The sequence below is a fragment of the Pteronotus mesoamericanus genome, unplaced genomic scaffold (assembly GCF_021234165.1).
Source record: "Pteronotus mesoamericanus isolate MK-2021 breed Mesoamerican mustached bat unplaced genomic scaffold, CSHL_Meso_final contig_50, whole genome shotgun sequence".
Lineage (NCBI taxonomy): Eukaryota > Metazoa > Chordata > Mammalia > Chiroptera > Mormoopidae > Pteronotus > Pteronotus mesoamericanus.
This window is the reverse complement of record NW_026555186.1, coordinates 20,757,293-20,778,609: the sequence shown is the minus strand read 5'-3', so window position 1 is coordinate 20,778,609 and position 21,317 is coordinate 20,757,293. Positions and strand designations below refer to the sequence as shown.

The 21,317-nt window shown below is 43.9% G+C and overlaps 1 protein-coding gene across 4 annotated transcripts in view; it reads right to left on the bottom strand.

Annotated features, from left to right (window-relative positions):
* Window positions 1-20,742, bottom strand: part of RGS7BP (regulator of G protein signaling 7 binding protein) — an 84,844-nt gene extending 64,102 nt beyond the window's left edge. For 2 of the 4 annotated variants that reach the window (XM_054578407.1, XM_054578411.1), the window contains exons 1-2: window positions 20,218-20,742; window positions 19,139-19,305 (exon numbers count right to left, since the gene is read on the bottom strand). In XM_054578407.1, the coding sequence (XP_054434382.1) occupies window positions 19,139-19,305; window positions 20,218-20,382 (332 nt within the window). In that variant the 5' untranslated portion in view covers window positions 20,383-20,742. Of the gene's footprint in view, window positions 1-19,138; window positions 19,306-19,756; window positions 19,846-19,908; window positions 20,056-20,217 lie in introns of those variants that run through there. The other 2 variants (XM_054578408.1, XM_054578410.1) reach the window with 2 other exon arrangements.
* Between the last annotated feature and the right edge of the window lie 575 nt (window positions 20,743-21,317).

Here is a 21,317-nt window from a genome sequence, read left to right as displayed (position 1 = left end):
TGCACGGGGCGGCTCCATTAGAAAGCTAAGGAGAGGGAGTGTGAGCCCACAGAGCGCCTAACAAACTCCCAGCTGCAGAGTGTTTTCTTCTCAATGTGCAAATTGACTGATGTCTCCAATGACTTTGAGTGATTAAACACAGATTTTTTTTAAAAGAATGAAGAAAAAAAATTCTTGTTTTCACAGTAGCTTGTAATTTTCTTTAGAAATCTCTCTTAATGAGAGTTTCTAAAACTGCAAGAAAAAGATATATATTTTTTAACTACCGTTATTTTGTAAGGGGCGTTTGTCATTTCTTTGGCCATCCGATATTCAACCCTCTTTTCGTGGAGACAATCCCCATTATCAGTGGTATGAAGGGGCCACAGTGTCCTGCTTTCCACTCTAGAAGGTGAAAGGAAGAAGGCTTCTTCCCCGCTGCTGGCAGCCAGGATGTGCATTGACCCCTGGGAGTTCCTGCCAGGGCTTGGAGCTTCAGGGTGCGGACCTAGGAGGAAGGAATGCTTAGGACTCACTTGGGCAGCAGTGGCCCTCAGCACTGGCTAGGGCAACATCTCGGCCAGGGTAACGTCTAGGCCAGCCTGTTTCTGCTCTGCACTCTCCTGGTCGTCTTGGTTTGTGTTAATTTTCTAAGCTCTCCCTCAAGCTTCCGCATTTGATTTTACACCCCCCACCCCCATAACCTTCCAAGAAATGTTCCTATTTGCTTAAGATATCTAGAGCAGGCTACTCTTGCTTACCAAAACAAACAGCAGCAACAAAACACCAACCAAAAGAAAATGTAACATATATGTCAATTACTGATCAATAACAGCTAAGCCTATTCCCGGCAGTAATGAATAAAATGAAGATAAATTTATTTATCTAATTAACTTAAGCTATTTGTGTTCTTCCAGGCATGGTACAGTGCAAATCTAGTGGCCTTTGAATGAAGTACCACTTATTGATCCTACCATTTATTGACTGTGTGACCATGGGCAAAACAGTTAATGTCTATGAGCCTCCGTTTCCTCACCTGTAGCATAAGGATAAAAATATCACACAGGTATGTTCTATGGAAAATATGAAATTATTTTGATCATGAAAGCACTTTTAAATCATAAATCCATTTTTATTATCCCAGGCCACAAAATCTCTTTGGTATCATCTCATTTTGCACATAATCCACAGCTGTTATAGTATATTTTCTACTTTCATTTTTGGATATAGCCTGGGCGGTGGCTACAAATTCTAATTAAAAAACAAAACAAAAAACAAACAAACCTTATTCTAATGTAAGCAGGAACGCTTAAGCTATGTTGAAAAGATGAGGAGATGACCTTCTTGTCCTCCATTCAAAACCTAAGTTTCTCTTCCACCCAACTCACCTCCCCGACCCAGACACACGCACAAGGAGCAGCCCTCCAACCACAGCCCGTTTGCTCACTGATCACCAGCTCCTTTGGGGCCACTATCCAGACTTAGGCTTCTATCTAAAATTAGTGGTTAAAACACGTTTTCCTGGTTTACCAATGTCATTCAGTATAAAGTCCTGCCCGAGGAGGCTCTGAAGTGGACATAAACGGAAGTTTTCTGGTCATGTGATGCAGGCACAACTAAAGGAAGTTTGTGGAAAATGGAGACACAACAAGAGGAGGCGGGATCGGGTTGGCACAGCCAGGGCTACAGTGTGGCATCTGGTTGTCGGTCTTGGATGATGAAACATAAATCATTCTGGGCAGTTGGTGTAACTCTTCCAGCAGAGGGCAGGAAAAAGGAGGGAAGGAGAGGTGGGGCCCATGTCGGGGCTGCTCTTCATTGCCACTCCCTGGGAAGCCCCCCCTGAGCAAAGGGAAAGGGAGACACGAGGTGGGAGTGGGGGGAATGCTTGCTTTGTGGATCCTTCGCTTATGCCAGGGGTTCTCAAATTTGTCTATGCATCTGAATCACCTGAGGTTATGTAATGAATTCTGGAGTCCAGGCCACACCCCACACCATGTCAATCAGAGTCTGAGGGTGGGACCCAGGTGGTAGTCCTTGCTGGGGCTCCCCAGGTGATTCCAGTGGGCGTCACAAATGTGGGCACCACCGGTCAATGTTGTTCTCATGCTCTTTCAATAAAAGCTTCTAAATTAAAAAAGTTTCTTTTCCCCCCATTTCTCTCCCTAGTCTTGGTTCTTTTGAACCCTGAGCCTGACGACAGAAGTCAAGATATGTTCATTATATTATATCCATACACTGTGTTGCTTTGAAAACATTTCTAAATGTCTAATCACTTTATAACAGAAAAATACTTGCTTTAAACTTGAAGTCATTTTCTAGTATAATCGCCTTTATCGGTGGCTCATCATTTCTCTAAGGCATTCTTTCTGAAATGAAATGTTCTATTCTTGGTGTCAAATCACAAAGGATTCAACACTTGAAATAATACTATCTTTTTTTTAGGATTGAAATGGTGAAAAAATACATTTCTAATCAAAATATAATCTTCCAACCTATTTTTATCATTCCTATCCCAAATTGTTAAAGCCATAAGCTGGTACAATTCTCTTTTTCTGGATTCCAGTAAGAATCTTATCAATATTGCAAGTTTTTTTGGTTAAGGGATATTTGACTAAGGTATAATAATAACTGCACGTAATAAGTACTGATATGTTTGATGTTTTCTTAGTGCTTTACCTACCTCACATCATTTAATTCTCACAGCAGACCAGTGACATTAATACTATTATCCTCACTTTTTTCAGGGGCGTAAACTGAAGCTTGCTAAGAATGAGAATGCCCTGAGGTCACACATTTGGTAAGTAGTGAAGTCATTTCTTTCAGAGGCATGTGTGAATGAACTGAAATTTAATGAGGAACTGAGTGCCTAACTGTGTGCTAAGTCTTTTCACTGCTGTCTCTTATTTTATCCAACACTCACAAAAATATGACAGAATGCTCTAGGGAAGAAAAACAGATCCAGAGCCTTCTCTCCTGGCTCTCTGTCCTCCTGACTTTCTCACTTCTGCTCCCTCTCTAATTATTCTCACCAATGAAATGGGGGCAGCCCCACCAGGGCCCAGGACAAATATATATATATATTTTAGATCGGTAGTTCCAAATCAGGAAGACGAACAAGTCTAAGGGTAGTACATTTTGTAGGTAACTTAGAGGACAAGCGAAATGCCAGGTACTTGCCGACAGTAAAATATATGAGCTAGAACTCTACATATACAAGTATAGTTATACGTGAAATTACCTAGACCTGTATTCAAGACTGATATTCAGAGCTGGACATGTGGGAGAAGATTTGTTCCCCCTTAATATTTAATACACACTACCTAGTGGTGCTGAGAATACAGAAAGCAGATATGTAAAAAGAGGAAAATGAAGGTCATTTATCTAGAAAGGAAAAAAACTGTAAAGATTTTGGTGTGCGTCTTTGCAATTATATCAAGCTATATAATTTTAATTTTGTTTCAAAAATGGGGTCATACTGTAAAACTGTTTTTACAATCTGCTTTTTTTTCATTTAATGTCATTTTAAATGTGTGCACAGTATTGTAAGCACTTGGGTATATTGTTATTTGTTTAATGGCCTTTTGGATATTTAGATCATTCCTCATCTTTCACCTTTGGAAGTGATGCTATAATGTGCATACACAGTTTTGCAGCTTAAGGAAAGCTTAGAAATTACATGAAAACTACAGTTCGAAGTAGTCAAGGGAATTGATCAAAATGACTAAGTTGAAAGTCTGCCTAAAAGTTTAAACTGATTACCAGCCTGGACCTCTTTCTTCTATACCAGTGGTTCTCAGTCCCTACTGAAGGTTCCTAAATCACTTGCGGAGATTTTCAAAAATATCATGTCTAGGTCTCACCACAGACATTCTGATTTAACTGATCTGGGGTGAAACCAGGCATCAGTATTTTTCAAAAGCCCTTCCAGGGGTTCGAATGTGCAGCAGGGTTACAATGCCAGCTCTACACCAGGGGACTTCTGGGATCAAGACTACACAGAGAGGGGTCCTGGGATCCCACCAGCATTTGCTTCTGCAAGTTAAAGGGGGAACTCAAAACATCCCACAGTTATTTTTTCTTGTACTAACAGCACCCACGTATGATACTCCAGTGACTTCGTGGGGTATTTTAACATGAAAGTTGAAAGACAAGTGCTTATTCAACTGTAAGTGCTCAGGTTTGAGAGCTCTGAACGTTTGCTTTCTTTCGATGCTGGGACAAGGGAAGGGCTGGAGGGCAAATGAGGAGCTGGAGGGAAATTGTGTTTTGGGCTTTTCAGCCCCCTCTCCTCACAACTACACAGTCCTTTAGCATGAGCCCTGAGCTCTCAGCCCGGAGCCCTCGCCCTGGGTAGCAGCCAGCCTCCCAAGGCATCTCCAGGAACCCTGGGGCTGTGTTTCTGAAAATATTGGTAGGTGTCTGAACAGCCCCTTAGCTGCTCACTGCCACAGTAAGCTGGCCTGAGCCTCAGGCCACACCGGTCCCACAGAGATGCCATCAGACTAGAACTTGGCCATCCCTGTCATTTCCCCTTTCTGGCTGCAGTGGAGGCAGAAATTGTACCCAGAGGCTGGGAATGAGGAGCTTATCCACCACTCCTTCAGGTCAGAGACTGAGAGTTAGAAAAATCTGGCTTGCTGTGTCTTCCATCTATTTGCAGAAGCATCCGGAAGCAAACTTAATTGGGCTGCAAAGCTCTAGCATTTAGTGATTTAGTTTTCAGTTCATATCTACAGGTTCCATCAAGAGCCAGGCTTGGGAAGAGTTTCGGGGCCATGACATACCCAGAATACCACACTCTTAGACAGTGTAGCAAAGTGCCGATTCCTTCTTCCTTATGGTGGATTTGCTCCTGGGAATTCCTTGCTGTCCTTCCCTAAGATCTGGAGTCCTCAGGACTACATCAGAACACGCACCGAGGTAAATGAGGGAGTACAAATAGGAGAGGTGCATGTCCAGTTACAAGAGGTAGAAGAACCTGCATGGTGTCAGCTCTGGCTGTATAGAAATTCCTTAGAGACACGTAACAGGGAATGAGAGAGAGTGTAGTGGACAGAGCTGTGGACTGGAAAACAGGAGAACTTCCTACTCATTCCAGTTCTGTCTCTCCCAGACTATGTGGCTGAAGGCAAGATATTTCACCTCTCAGAGCTTCAGTTTCCTCATATATAAAATAGGGGAAATAATTTCCAGCTCATAGAGATATAGGAAGGACTCACTGACACAATATTTGTGGAAGCAGTTTGCATCCTGTAAAGCACTAGTTACTCATAGTGGTAGTGAGTTCTATCTATTCCGTAAAGGGTAAGTGTACCTCTCAGGAAACTAAGGTTTGAGATTTCAAGGAATTATATATAGCATCCATGTTGGCTTTAAAGTTATAGACCCAAGGAACCCCTACAATGGGAGGGAGGATGAAGCATCTTCATGAGACCACCTGGGAAGGAATGTGGGCCCCAGTAGCTATTGTTTCAATTGTTTGAGGGAGGGATGGTGGGGTAAGGGGCAAGGGCAAAGGAAGGGCAAGGGCAAAGGGCAGGGGCAAGGGCAAAGGAAGAATGGATGATCCACTGGCCTACATTAATCTGGAGTCTGGAGTCGGGGCATATTGAATATTGGAAAGAAATTTCTTTCCCTAGTTTTAATTCCAGAAATGTTCAACATTCATAAGGCTCCTTAAATATGTTTGGCCTTAATTAACTAACAATTCAATACCAGAATACATTTTCCCTCTTCTACTACATTTGGTAGGTGTTTTTTTTTTTTTTTTTTTAATGAGGTGACAGGTATTGACAAATGTTAACACTCTACTGTGTGCCATTCTGAAAGCAACAAAGAAATTTAAAAAGTAATAGAGGTCATAGTTACTAATACAACACAAATGATGAGACACGCTGGTGTTTTTCTTATTGTTCGCATCTAACAATCTACACACATTCAGAGCAAGCAGGCAGGTGATTCCATTTTTGGTTGGCAAATATTTTCTGTTGGCCAACATTTAAAAATCATGATATTTCACACACTAACAGGAATTCATGGATTCTTTTAAGATAAAAAAATGGTGGCACGTTTGCCCCACATTTCCACATCACTTCAGCAAGCAATGAAGCCTGGGCGGCAGCTGCCCGCTTCCTATCTGCGCGCGTGTGCCCAGCTCACCACAGCCCCACTGGGGCCTCCTCACTTTTTCACGTCGCCTACCTGGGCCCCGGTGGACCTGAGTTTGGAGACGTTGAATCACACACTGCGTCCAACCCTTCACCCTACTACCGTATATTCCCCTTTATTTCCCTCTCAACTTCATGCCTTTATTTTTCAGCAGTGCCAACTCCTTAAGCAGCATAGTTCCTTAACAACAAACTAGTTCCTCCTTTCCCAATTTCTCTCTTCCTTCCAGCTGAATCATTCTCCTCTCCTGACTCTTCCCCCCTCACATCCCACAGGATTGCCTTCGCAGGAGCTGGAGACTGCCTTTATAATTGTTGAAGCGTGAGGCAAGGCTTTCCCAGAAGGAATCGGAATGACATTTCTTCGGCAAAGATTACATCTAAACAGATATCTGAACTCACTTCACATTTTCACGTCACATCTACAACTCGTGCCTGAACAATAACCTAACACTAAAATGTAGAGGATGACGTCAAGTCACACTCAGTCTGAACAGACTTGGTAGCTGAAAACATCTTTCGCCCTCAGAAATATTTTGGTGCAGATAAGGGGGAATGGTTTATTCTTTCGTTCTAAGACAAATAAGAATTTTCACAGTGATGGATTGATAGGAAAGATGAAAAATCAGAAATTATCTGTTTCCTGATACTGAGAGAGAGAAAAAATAAGCACCTTTACATAATTCCTTAGCTCAGGGAGTAAAGGACAAGAGTGGAAATAACTCTAAGCCAAATTGGACTGCTTCAAAATTAGACCCACTAAGGGAATAAGAGTCCAAAACCCAGAGAGTAAAGCCCTAATAAGCCATCATTTTGGCCAAAAACTGGAAATCCCACAAAAGGAGCAAGTTGGATGATTCCTACTAGGATCATAAACTCCATTTGCTGGGGGACCAGGAGCCCTTATGGATTTATTGACAAGGGCTCAGGGTATTTGAAGAAATGGTGTTAGGAGATCGGCCTGGGAATCTCTCCCCAGTCACGTTCCCTGCGAGTCTTTCCTGTCTTCACCCAGCCTCAGTGTAACTTCCCCGAGCGCTCTCATCGCCGCAGTGGGAAGTGCTCTCTCCTTTGAGCGCCTCCAGCACTTGGTACCACTCCTCACCCTTCCCTACATTCCTCTCTTCACCCTGTACCCACTGATGTCCTGGAATGGCACTGAGTGGCCAGTGTCACTGTGGCAATGGTGTGTTCCTCCTCCTCCTCAATTGTCCTTTGCTGGGAAGAAGCAGGTCAGTTGTTGAAACCGAGAATTCTGTCTACCTGGACCTGAGTCCAGGTCTCATCCAACATGGTCATTTCGGGCTCTTGCTCAGGCAAACAAATCAGGAGAGGTGGCCGAGATGGAGCAGTTTGAGTAGACTGAGTGGGGAGAAGAAGGCCTGAAAATGTCAGGGCCCAGAGGGACGTGCCGGGGCCTCCCGAGCGCAGAGCCAAGGTCAGGCCACATCTGCCGGCGGCTCCAGTAAGGCCGGGATTTTGTTATTTTTTTTCCCCCCTCTGTTTCTGTTTTCCTCTTCTTACAAGCTGAGTAAACCTTAAAACCCCTCAAATCAGCCGTGTGCTGGCTAAAGAGGTCCTTGTCCTCAAGTGCGTCCAGAAGAGGAGAGAGACACTGAGTAGAAATAATAGTTTGTGGCAGTGGAATGGAAGGAAAGCACATAGGCCAATCCTGGGACCACTTCAAGACAGGAAGGATCTCTTTGGGAAAACAGCTTCGTGTAGTATCGAGAATAGGAACTCTGGCACTGGAGGGACCAGTGTTCAAACCGCAGCCCACCAATTACCTTAACCAAATATCTTACCTTTCTGAATCTAAATCTACTACACAGTGGAGGTGGAAAGAATATCTGGCATACTGGGTGCTCTGGAAAGCTTCCAAGTGTCTCATTTAGAATCCAGAGACAGCCTTGGACCCTCGTTTGCTTCAGATGGGATCACCATCATGAAGCCATAAGGGAAAAGTCAAAAGAATCACAAGAACAACAGTGCTAACATGCTCAAACTGGTGAAATAACCTCAATTCCGACCTACCTACCGAATGGGCTATGTGATTAGCCCACCTGGGGCTAATCTGTTTCTCGCAGGTAAATGCATTTCTTAGCAAGCATATCAAACTGTAAAGGCATTATCCCACTGCATTTCTAAGTAAGTATTATTTCAGACGAACTCATTTAGTCATGCAGTAATACATGTTTAAAGGGTACAGCACATAAGTTGTTTCTCTGCCCATTTAAACTCCTATTTCTGTTTCCGCTTGGTTCAAGACAGACAAACAGTATCCCCTAAGATTTAGTCATTGTAGAGGCCCAGGACGCCACAAATAAAAAAGAAAGGAATTTGCTACTTGCTCTTCGAAGCCCAGCCTGAGTGGCAGCATGTCCTGCACGGAGCCTTCCTTCCTGGCTGCACCCTCTCAAGCGGAGCTGGTTGCTGCCTCAACTATGCCTCTACAATATCACCTACGTATTTCTGTAACAACACTGATCGCACTGTTTTGCAGTGATTTATTTATATGTCTGCCCTTACCCAGATTCTATGCGATATGATCCTCAAGGGCAGGGGCTGGGTTTTGTGTATCTTTAATACTTCCAAAGCCTAGCACAGCCTCTGGCCCATAGTAGGTGGTCCGTGTTTAATGTATAGATGAATGAGCAAACAAACTAACAAGGCAGAAAGGAGAGGTAGGTGCTAAGGGACCTCCTTGCATTTCTTTCTCTCCATGCCAGTACCCTTTTCCTCACTTCTGCCATCCAGGCACCCTACCCTGCGTATCTTGCCAGTCTTGCTAAGGATGCCTCAGGAAGCATCGCGTTAGCTTACAGACCGGAGCATTTTTGTTCTCACTGGACAGCTAGTATGGAGAGAGATATATGTAAATCAGGTCATAAAACCTGCAGCCAGGACAGCCACATGACATGATCCTGGCCAACTAGATGTTCATGGAAATTGCCTTGTGAGGCTTCTGAGAGAGTCCTTCAAAAAGGGACACATTTAATTGCCTTTTGCTCTCTGTCTTTCCTACTTGCCTGAAACATGGACACAATTTCTGGAGCTGAAGCAGAAATCTTGGGATCTTGAGGAAAAGGCCCAGAGCGCTACAGAAATCTCAGCCCTGGTATTCTTGAATTAGGAACTGATGCTTGCTATCCCCTACTGCTGGGTTTTTAATTATATGAGACAAATAAATCCGTATGTGTTTAATTAAGTCACTGAAATCTGTCCTGTTTTCTCACAGATGAAGATGATTCCAAATTGATAATCTAGCCTTCTTTTTCTTCCTCAGACATGCCAGTGCTGGTATACCTTAGGACCTTCTACACTTGCTATTTTTTCTGCCTGAAATGCTTTCCTCTCGGCTCGTCACATGGCTGATCCCTTCTCAAAGTCAGATTTTAAGTTAGAATGTCAGTTTCTCAGAGGGGCCTTTCTGAATGCCCTCTCTGAAAATAACTTCCCACACTGCATCCATCATTCTCTTACAGTATCATCCTGTCTAATTTTCTTCACTGCATTTATCACCATTCAAAACATTCTCTCCTTGGCCTGTTTCTTTTTTGTCTTGGTGGATTTGAGTGCTGTAACAACAGAAATGTATCGCTTGCAGTCCGGAGTCTGGGACATCTAAGATCAAGCCCCGAGTGGCTGTGTTTGGCGAGCCCCTCTTCCTGGTTCACAGCTGGCCCTTCCTCAGAGGGCATCCTCACGTCCGGGAAGGGGCGGAGGAGGCTCTTTTATAGGGGCACTGATCCATTCATGAGGGCTCCACCCTCAGGGTTTAGGCACTTCCGAAAGGCCCCGTTTCCAAATACTATCATACTGGGCATTAGGATTTCTCCATATGAATTCGATGGCGACACAAATATTCAGATTATAGCAATTTTCAGTCACTCCTTCCATCAACACAGAAACCTTGTCTACTTGGTTCAGAGCTGTTGTATCTCCAGCACCTAAAAGAGCACATGGCATAGGGTGAGTGCTCTATGAATAGGTTCCCAGAAAAGGAGACGACTTCCAGAGTTGGAAATGAATATGACAGTATTTCCCCGGAGGAAATTTCTCCTCCGGGGAAATACTGTCAGATGTTGAATAGGGGTATAGTTTATGGATTTAGGGGTTAGAGAGTCCCATTCAATCTCAAGTAGATTTTTTTTTAATTGATTTCTTGAGTGCTACTCCTTATGTCCTTGCAGACCCTATCCCATTTCACATCCTGCCTTGAGAAAATTATACCCGAGCCCTTTCAAAGTCACCTTGCCTAGCTCCCTGCCCTCCCAAGTGGTTTCCTGAACTACTTATCTTTTCCATGAGTCCATTTCAAAGCAGTACAATCTTATTCTGTTTGAGACCCTGCCTTCTGTTCCAGTTTCCATGGGAGGAGTGTGCGGACAGTGATGAGACGCCCAGTAAGACCTTGACATTGAGGAGAATCAATTACTTCTTTCAATAGCTACAGAGTATGTCTTTACATAGAGAAACCGTAGATGTACGCTAATAGGACAGGGCCATCCTGTTACACACACTGAAGGAATGAAAAGCAGACAGTTTGAGTCGGTAAAGAATTCTCACAAGTTCAATGGTAAAAGATGAATCTGGGAATACAGGTTGGGGGCTGTGACAGGCTATTTAAGTTGTTTCTCAGTATCCTTCCTCTCTCCCTGTTCCTTAGTAATGAAGTCCTCCTTCAATTTAAGGTGGCACTTCCCAGTCCCCCTGTGGTTAGGGGAGCCCTGCCACGCAGCTTTGGAAGGAGCTCTGTTAGGGACCACAGGAGGAGCGCCGACCCAGCTGAGGAATGTGGCCTTGTGCCCTTCATTTTTCTTCTAGTCTGGAACTTGAGCTAAGGGTGGGGCTCCCATAGTATCTTGTAACCTAAAGCGAGGTTGATAGAAGTCAAAAACTAAGAATTGGCGTTAGAGGGGGGACTTCATGGATCCACAAGACGACTTCTGAATTGCTCTTTCTAGGGCTGCTTTTCTGTGGGAGAATAAACCCTGTGTCTTTAAACCATTGCACTTCTGAATTCTTCTGTTAAATGTAGCCAAATATAATCCATTTTGATAAAGATGCTCACTGGGAGAGCTTTAAAAAATACTCTGGTACCCAGGCTGCGTCCCAGAACATTTAAATCAGAAACTCTAGAGATGGATCTCAAGCACCAGCAATTTTTTAAAGCTTCCCAAGTGGTTCCAACGTGCAGCCCAGGTTGAGAGCCACTGCTTCAGCAGACAGGTCTCATATTTAGCGTGTTTAAGAATCTCCTGGGGGCTGGGGTGGTGCTCATTAAAAACTTGGATTTCCAGGCCTTACTCCTCAGAGATTTTGTTTCTCTAAGTCTGAGGCCACCCCAGGGGACTCTGAGACGAGCAATCCAGGGATCCCATTTGAAGAAACACCTCTTTAGACAATGGGGAATCTGTGGAAGTTTTAGAGCAAAGACGTGGTGGGATGAGAGAAGAATTTTAGGTTTAGTCTGGATCTAGTGAACAAATTAAAAAGAAGAGGTGAGAGATTGACAGTGAAGGGACCAACTGGTAGGCACTATGATAGTTGATGGCCTGAGGGGACAGGATTCTGAACTAAGACAGTGGTCACAGAAATGGGGGTGGGGGAGAGACAATGGGCACTGAAAAAGATAATACAGGACTTAGTAACTGGCAGAGTCTGGGCAACGTGAACTTCAAAATACTTACTGTTAGTGACCGAAGGCTAACTACACTAGGGGTTTGGCTGGTTTTGGTGAGTACGTATTTCCCTCCTGTGCTCCAACTCAGTTAAATTGCTGTAGATTACTAGTTTACTATATCTCTACAGCTGCAAAAGTTGTTGATTTTTGCTAACCTGATGGTATCTAGAGTTTAAAGCCTTTATTTGCTAAATCAGCTCTTCTATTTAAAGGCTCGGACACTTCATCCTAACAAGAGTCTATTTCACAAAGTTTAGTATTTGTTTATACATGTGCATTTAGATAAGCAAGTAAAGGTTTTTCATGAGGTTTTTGAAAAGTCATGTCTTGTAGAGCTGAGGAAATAGATGAACTGACTGGTTGTCTAGCTGTGCCCTGGAACTAGGATTTATGCACTTATCAGGCACAGCTAAACTTTAAAGGCTAAAAGTTTAAAGAATGGATTTAAAAGGTAATCTTAATGCAAAGTGGTTATGTAACTATTCATTATAAAGCCACCAAGCATACAGAGGTTAGGGTGATATCCTATCAGATATCCTCATTAGGCATAATTAGTTTATGAACAATTTTAAAAAACATACTTCCCCCTGATTAGATTCATCATAATAATAAACACTGTGCCTCAGAAATCCATCTTAGGTGTGCCCTTCAAGCCTGCCTTTGTTTAAAAATGAACACAGTGGCATTTCAGTTACAACCCAGAAAAAAAATACAGTCAAATGTATTAGGAATGTCATAAAATGTAAATTAATCTAATTTTTCAAATCTTTCTAAAGTCTATGTCAAGTGACAGTTTCTTTTAATACTAGATTTTAAAATACTAAGTCTCCTTAATGAACAAACTAGACATACCTCACCGAGCTTGCTACTCAGGTACGAACGTGAATGAACACAGGCTTCCTCTCTTGTACTTCAGAGTATAAATAATAAAGTGACAAATTTTCCTAAAGTTTGGTTTAGAATCTAATTTTCTCTCTAATTGGAAAATCTATTAAGAGGGCTCTAACGAGGTGAAAGTCATTAGATCGTTCAAACATGAAAGGGCTAAACTTCAACAAGCAACGGGAGAGCACTTGTCTAGATTCCATATCACATTTAGTTTCATTGCTAATAATAGCACTCTTGTTTAATCTGGTGTGAGTCAGTATTTTGTCACTTGTTCTAGAGTATGCTTATGGTCCTTAAGCATCAGTATTACCACCACCAGGTGACCAGGACCTGCTCAGATCTCTCACGCACACCTGAGAAAGTGAACGTCCTCTATGTGGACTGTTAGGTGCCCCTCCTGCTTCCCGCAGGATTCTCCTCTGTGGTAGGATTTTTGTTCCACCTTTTAGACACTAATAATTAAACTGGTGAGAACAAAATGCTAACCATATTGAGGACTTAGTACCTTTGTGAACACATCCATTTCGTACAGAAAGCATTCTATTCCACAGTCACAACCCTCACCCCTGCTATGAGCTGTAGTCTTGCAAATGATAAGACATTGGGCACTGGGAAGTTTTTGTGCAAAAGCGTTGAGAGAGTATGTAGATAGTTCTGGGCAAAACTCCATCCCCATTGAGCAAGATAAGCCAACATGTGCATTCCACTGCAGATGGTTCAAGAGAATTTGCTGTGGGTTGAATTAAGTCTGCCCTCCTTCCCCCAAACGCATATGTTGAAGTCCTAACCCCCAGCGCATCAGATTGTGCTTTATTTGGAAATAGGTCATTACATGTGTAATGAGCTAAGTTAGCATGAGGTCCTACTTGAGTAGGGTGGGCCTCTAATCCAATGTATAACTGGTGTCCTTGTAAAAAGAGAAAACTTGGACACAGGCATATACACACACTAGGAGAGGGACATGTAAAGATGAAGGCAGAGATGATTCAGCAAGCCAAGGAGTGCCATTAAATCACCAAAAGCCAGAGGAGAAGAACAGGTTCTTCTTCTCAGCCCCTAGAAGGAGTCAACCCTGCTGACACCTTGATTTTGGACTTGAGGGACAAGATGTTCCTGCTGTTCAAGCCACCCAGTTTGTGATACTTTGTTACTGTAGCCCTAGCGAATTAAGACAGATCGTTCTCCTGGCATTATGGCTGATGGATGCCAAGTTCTGTTGGTGCAGCTGTAACTCGCCTTTCACTGTTTGACTAGTGAAAGTTAAAAACTTGAAAGCAAAAACACTGGTAATAGGAAGGAAAATAAAGGACAGAGTGGGTGACTTGGCATGCCTGCTGACTAGGCCTCTGTTAGCTACACTCAAGGCCGAGCCTCGGCATGTGGAGCAAAGAAAGGTGAGAGGGTGGCCTGTAGGGTCACCAAGCACCTCTTTGTTCTGTGCCACCTGCATAACTGCTGTTGTCTCAGCCCAAATGTTGAAAGGGAGTATTCCTGGCTGAGCCTCGGTGCTCTCTTCCCCGTCTCTGACCTCTCAGCTTCCCAGGAAACAGAATAGGAAACAGACCAGAACCAGCTAGAAGTGGGCCTGAAAAAAATAGAGCAGCAGAATCAAATACGACTAAACAGACCTCTCCGATAAATAAATACATAGAAGAAAGAACGTGAGGAGAGAGGTTAGGAGGAAAGCAGAGGGACACGGGCATGGCCGGTCAGAAAAACAATTGCTGGAGGGCAAGGCCTGACATTGGTGGGTCAGGGTCTCCAAGGTATTCGTTACATTGTTCCGGAAAGCCATTAGGCAGTTAAGAGTCTTTTTGTGATCGCTCCGTGTTCACAGCTTGACAAATTATTTCTGGAATTCAATCTTCGAACTTCCTCCATAGTGCTTGTTTTCATAGCTCTGTTCTGTAAACAAAGTCTATGTGCTTCTACATGAATTAACTCAGAACACGGGGACAATGGAGCCATGAGACTCCCCAGTCACTCAGGTCCAGCCCTCTCATTGCGATGTACAGTTACATGATCCAATGTCACACAGGTTATATTAGAACTACGTGAATAGATTTTATAAATATTATATGATTTAGGAAGCATCCAGGCCAATTTATACAAAGAAGATATTTCTAAACTACTTTTGAACTCTCACATCTCCATCATGGTTTTAAGGTGTTAAAGATAACCAACCGGGAAATGTCAGCCTGGAAAATTCATCAGAACATAGTACAAGAGGCTAAGGTAAGCAAAAATTTATTCCAGCCAAAACTTTTATTTGAAAAATAGTTGATGGATAAATATGTTTTATATAAATGTATCTTGACCACTTGCATTTTAAATCTTATTGGTTACACTAATAGTTAATAAATAGCACTTACTGTTTTTTAAGTGCTTGATGGATGTTAACTTACCTAATCCTCATAATACCGTATGCTTCGGTCCCATTACTTACTAACCCCATTTTGCTGATTAGGAAACTGAAGCAAGGAGAGACAATATCTTTATCCATAATCACACTATTTGTGCTGAAATTTGAACACTGGTATTTTAGCTCCGAAGTCTGTGTGCTTAACCACTGTACCAGGCTACCAATTATCACTCTGTGAAGCCACTTGCATATCAATATACATGTATCCTTAGTAAGTAAAACCATGATTTTATCTGGGTCTAATCTGATTTAGGATCAATGCTCTTTCCCATCACACAATATACTGCCTCTCACATTATCGTACTTAAACTTCCACTTTCACTTTCATCAGCAGATACCAGCAGAAGGCAGTGAAGAAAGTCCAGTGCAATAGACATCACAGAAGCAGTACAGGAAAAAGGATCCTAACTTCCAGCCCACCAGCCCCAGCACAAACTCAGGGTTTGCTGGGGGTTAGTGGCTCCTCCAGGTCACCCCTCGCTGGTGTACTGTGCTCCTCTCTCTTCATTCTCAGGAGGTGGTGTGGCTGATGGAACAGGCACTAGACCAGGGAGTGCGAGACCAGGGCTCTCATCCTAGAGCAGCCTTGGACTGGCAGAGTGTCACGGACAGGCTGGGCATGGGTGTGACACCTAGTTTCCAGGTGAGCAAACTGGGATTCATGGAGTTAAGTCTCATTCCATCAAGGTCACAAAAGACATTATTCTTCCCAGGCCTGCCTGACTGCAAAATCTTCCTGTACAATTGACCACCTGCCTCTCGAGTCACTTAAATCCTCTAAATCTTAGACTTCTCAAATATAAAACAACGTAATTGTGCTAAATTAGTTCTCTCTGTGCCTTGAAGCCCTAGGGATTCTTCGAAGGTGTCTCAGAAGTCATTTCGGGACGGGAGTCCAAGGAGACAGGGCCAAGACAGCCACACACACACCCCGCTCCTCCACCCCCATCCCCCATCCCCAACATACACACACAGCAGTTTGGCCTTGTAATTCTGGCTTTCTATGTTCAGATTGAAGGGGGCATTCTGCAGCTAAAAGAAGTTTGGAGACCACTCTACCAAGTGATCTTTAAGGCCCCTCTTAGCTTTAATACCTAGGAGAGCATCAGCACTGGAAAGGGACAATAACCGTGGTTAATCAAGCCAGTCAGAAGAGACATCTGATTCACCTGGCTGGCTCAGTCCGGAAAACATCAGATGCCCTTAAAGAAAAGTCTGTACCCAAGCTTCTGCTGATCTAAACACAACTTGAGAGAGTGTTTCAAGTGTGTGTGTGTGTGTGTGTGTGTGTGTGAGAGAGAGAGAGAGAGAGAGAGAGAGAGAGAGAGGGAGAAAGAGAGAAGATGGCCTTCATACCCATGGCTAGGTAGTGAGAAACACAGTCTGAGTTTTCTTCTTTGTGGTCACCAGTCCTTAAGGGTTTCAGCTGGTCAGGACTAAAAGGGATAGAGCATTTGCAGTTGACTTAATTCAAAGATATTGTTTTTTCTCTTTCTATTTTATCTCCCCTCCTCCTCTTTTTCACCCTGTCCTCCTTCAGCCCTGTCTCTCTCCTCTGGTCCCAAACAGGGTGGTAGACAGGAAAAGAGTAGTTTTTGTTGGTAAGATATGAGTGACTTCATTTACTCCTTTCTCTCACTTGTAATCCTACACAGAGCAAATGCTGGGGCTTGGATGCTAACTGTCAGGCAGGCATCTTGATGAACGCATGGAGAACCAAGTTTTCTTTTCCCCATCCCTTATAGCTCATTCCCTTTCACTAAAAGCTACTTATATAGGAAAGAAGAAAGCCAAGGAAAGGCAAATGTTAATTATGGTGATGGTGATCACACATTTTTAAAAATAAAACAATTGATGTATACTTTACATTCCTTAAAATTCACACATTTAAGTGTACAATTCAGTAATTTTTAGTAAATATACAGTTGCATAACCGTCACTGTAATTCCACTTTAGAACATTTTCATCCGCAGAAAGATCCCCCAGGCTCATTTGCAGTCACTCCCTGTTCCCACCCCCAGCCCTAGCCAACCACTAATCTACTTCTGTTTCTTACAAATTTACTTTTTCTGAGCATCTCATATAAATGGAATCATATAGTATGTGGTGTTTTGTGACTGGCTTCTTTCGTTTAGCACAATTTTTTGTGAGGCTTATCCATCTGTTAGCATGTCTCAGTACTTCATTCCTTTTTAGATAACACTTTTTTGAATGGCAGCATTATATAGAGGAAGGATCACGAATTTCAGAAGCATGCAAAGGAAGGGCCCAAGCAAAGTTGCACGGCTTCTTAGGTGTGTGGCTTTAATCAAGTCCCTTAACCTCCCTGAGACCCATTTGTAGGATAAAGTTCATAATCCCTCCTTCAGATGATTATTCCATGAATTAGCTGGATTGTGTCACAAATAATGGGCTCTCAAAAAATCCAGACTTTCTACACATTCCCCCAAAACTTTTGCTTTACTTATCTAATCTGCTTCAGCTTTTAAGATGAATCCTACAGCCTCCCTACCAGCCTTCACATCAAGTCTGAAATGAGAGCCCACATAACTGGCAGCATCAGGAACGGTATTCCGCTAAGGGAATTACATCCTTCATTAATGGAGCCCAGATGGTGAGGAGCTAAGGGGATTTCCTCCAGTTACATTGCTGTCATTTTTTAGAAAGGTTAAACTGTATTTAATTATTATTTTAAGGTGGCAACCATTTCAAATTATACCCTAGAATATTTTATAGAGTTGGCCTTACCTTTGCAAGGCTCTAAGTACAATACGTTTTCCCACTAATTCTTTTAAAACTGCTCCTGATAACGTCAACCCTCAGGTAACGTGTGAGCAGGGAGCAAAGGGCAACAAAGCCCTGAGGAAGTAAAGTCCACCTCACATCCTCCAAACTCGACTTTTAGCCATTAGTTTCAGGATCTTTATTTCCTAAACTTTTAGAAGAACCTGAATTTCACATATGGAGCAAAATAGAATAAATTGAACACCTTATTCATTTTGGCAGTCCACCTTCTCCGATTAGAACGCGTCCTCAATTTGAATGCCAGCTTAAAGGGACTCTTCATACAACCCCATCGGACTCTCTTGGATGCAAAGTTTACTCCTTAGCCATGAGCAGGAAATAATCTGTTCTAAACCTGTTTTTCCTTCTGAATCATTGTTTCTGTAATCATTTTTAATCCATCACTATTCCCCTTCCTTGTCTCTCCGTTCTTGTCTGTTATATATTATAGCTACATTTCTTCCCCCAATTCCTGAAACACTTAATTTCCCTCCACCTTCTGGCTTCACTTCCTGCTAAGTACAGTATAACAATTAAAAAGGAAAAGAATAAGGCTTCTCAATATTTCTACTACATAAAATAGGTTTGTAACATTTCTCTCTCACTTCAAGGAGATTAGTAAAGTATACCTATTTTATCATAGAAAATGCTTGTTTTCAAATGTAAACTAGTTATCAAGAGAGTCAACATATGGCTCCTTAATCTTTATATCCCAATAATAGTCACTATGCATAATACTGGCATTAAATATTATGTTATGTCAATTATATGTGCCCCCTCCAAGGCACAAAAAACCCCCCACAAAACAAGAAAAAAAACATCCCTTTTGCATACTAGAGCAAAGGGAGTAAATTAGATAGATCCAAGACTTCATTTTAGGGGTTTTATTTTAAATGGTATCACAGGAATTTATCTCATGGTATAAGTAGTTTAGTAAATCTGTGATTTACCAAAGATTCCCCCCTATTACACAGGCCTTCTGTGCAGATGTTTAGCAGCATATGACAACATAATCTTAAGGCATGATGATTATACTACCTTTTGATTATGCTTTGGCCCGTAGTTTGTTTAGAGAATCCTGCTCTCAGGATGACTGGTTAAAACCCCAGATTTGCAGAGTTCACCTCTGAGGCCTTGGCCACCAGAAATACCTGTCAGGATGCACACATGCTGTGTGGGAATTACCAGCTAATGCCAAGAGTCTCCTACCCTGAGATGGCAGCAAGTTTTTGGTGCGCCTGACGGGCCATTTCACAGCCTCTGGTTCTTGTCTTGTGCATTTCCGTCCGGAGCGAGGGGCAGCTGACCGAGACATCCCCAATAGAAATGACCAACTCTCGGAACAGGGCCACTTGCGTGTTGAACTCTTGGACAAGCTGGAAAAGAAGTGAATTTCTTTCAAGAAACACTTATCAGGAATTTTTCTATTTTCGTGTACAGAAACAGGGGCTTCACTGACACTTGAACCTCCTTCCCCCGCTCCCATCTCCAGCTTAAAAAGCCTACAAATTTTTTAAAGAATAAGGCACAAAGATGGTAAATTCTCTTTGTCCTCGGCAAGTGTTTTATTTTTTCCCCCTCCCATTAGTAAGTCCGGTAGTGGAAGCTCTATTTCCAGACCTACTCGCCCCCACCCGTTCAGGCTCGGTTTCTGAAGAGCAAGAAAGCAAGCATATTTGGAGCATTACCATTGCCACTCCCAGGTCACTAGAGAGCGATGCTGGGAACTCTCCCATAGAACTCTCCCGTCTCTTACAGCTAGGTTATGCATTCGAAGTTGCGTGGGGAAAAAGGCCAAAGGCAGATTGTAATAGGCAAACTATTCACCTTCTGCGGTGCCACTGAACTGCTCAGACTCCACAGCCTGATGGGAAGACCTGCCACGGCCTCTGAGATGGAGCCTTCTTCCCTTCCGCATCGCCCCATACGCTCTATTTGGTTTTGTTTGCTACCGTCTCCCCACAAAACAGCACCCCCACCTCGCTGTCCTTTCCTCCCCTGTTGAGCAAGCCAGTTCGCGGTGTCTTCCGTATCCACCATTCTCAGAGGGGTTAGAGGGACGACCCCAAGACTCTTGCCCGTGGCGCTTCTTTGAGGGGCTATTACCACCACCTGGGTGTCACCCCGAATCTGGAGGTCTGCAGATTTAAAAATAGTGCTTGTGCACGTGATCGGCATGGAAGCGCTAAGGGTGGGGGAGTGGCTGGCACTCAAACAAATGATTAACATACACGATTCCCCCACCTCCTCTCCCTCTTTAAAAAAAAAAAGGCGCAGTTTTCACCTACCATCTTACAGTCGTCCAGGGCTCGTTGGGTTTTGTGGGCGCAATCGGAGCCACTGCCCCTGCGTTCCCACTCCCCGCTCTGCAGCTGGGGCTTGCTGAGCTGAAAGATCGAGGAGCGGGTGGACCGGCTGGGGCGCTTTTTGCGCCCATTCGGTGCAGAACTCATGCATACACATCCACCAAGCCGAAGCCACTGGTGCAGTGCGCCCCGGCGCGGGCGGCCCAGTCGTTGCCCTGCGCGCTGCCGCCAAGCAGCCGGAGCGAGGACCAGAAGCGCGGCACTCACAGGGTTGGGGCTGGCTGCGCGGGTGGGTAACCTTCAGCTTGAAGGAGAGCCGGGAAAGCGCTGGCTGTGCCGTGCAGCATCGCTTCAACTAGCAGCGAGGAAGAGGCTCGGTTAAGTTCTGCTCAGCAGCATTGCCGGCCCTGTCCCGGGAGCTGGGCGCTGGCGAGGGCTCGCACCACCTTCCCTTTGGCATAGATTGCAAGGCTGGGCGAGAAGGAACGAGCCTCCCGGCGGTTCCGAGTTTCCATTCAGATGGGGGAGCAGCTTTCAAAGCTTGTGCTGCAAGGTGCGGGGGGGGGGGGGGGGGGGGGGGGGGGGCGAGTGTAGCTCTTGCTTCAGTGTCTTCCCACAGAGGAGCTGGGCTTGTCTTTACCCTCCCTCCCCCGTTGCCAGGCCTGGAAGGGCTGGCAGTCCCCGGAGCAGGCAATTGGCTCTAATCGGCTGCCTTGATCCCTCGTCTCTATGGGCTCCTCTGTTTGAGGATCCCAAATGAATCTGTGGCGGGACTGGTGGACGCAGAGAAACGACCCGCTGACGTTGTTCACGGCCCCGTACATTGATAGGACCGGAATACTAATGTGATCCATCCATACAACCCTCTTCCCCCTCCACAGTTTATGTACTTATCCAATCAAATCCCCGGGAACATCAATGGCAATATTACTTCATCTTCTCTATTATTAGAAACGAAAAGTGTCACCAGAGTGGAGCACATTGTCACATGCTGGGATCTAAACAGGGATTTTAAATCAACCAGTGTGGGCTTGTGGCCTCACTGTCTGAGGCTGTCTGGGGCCACAGACGATCAAAGCCCA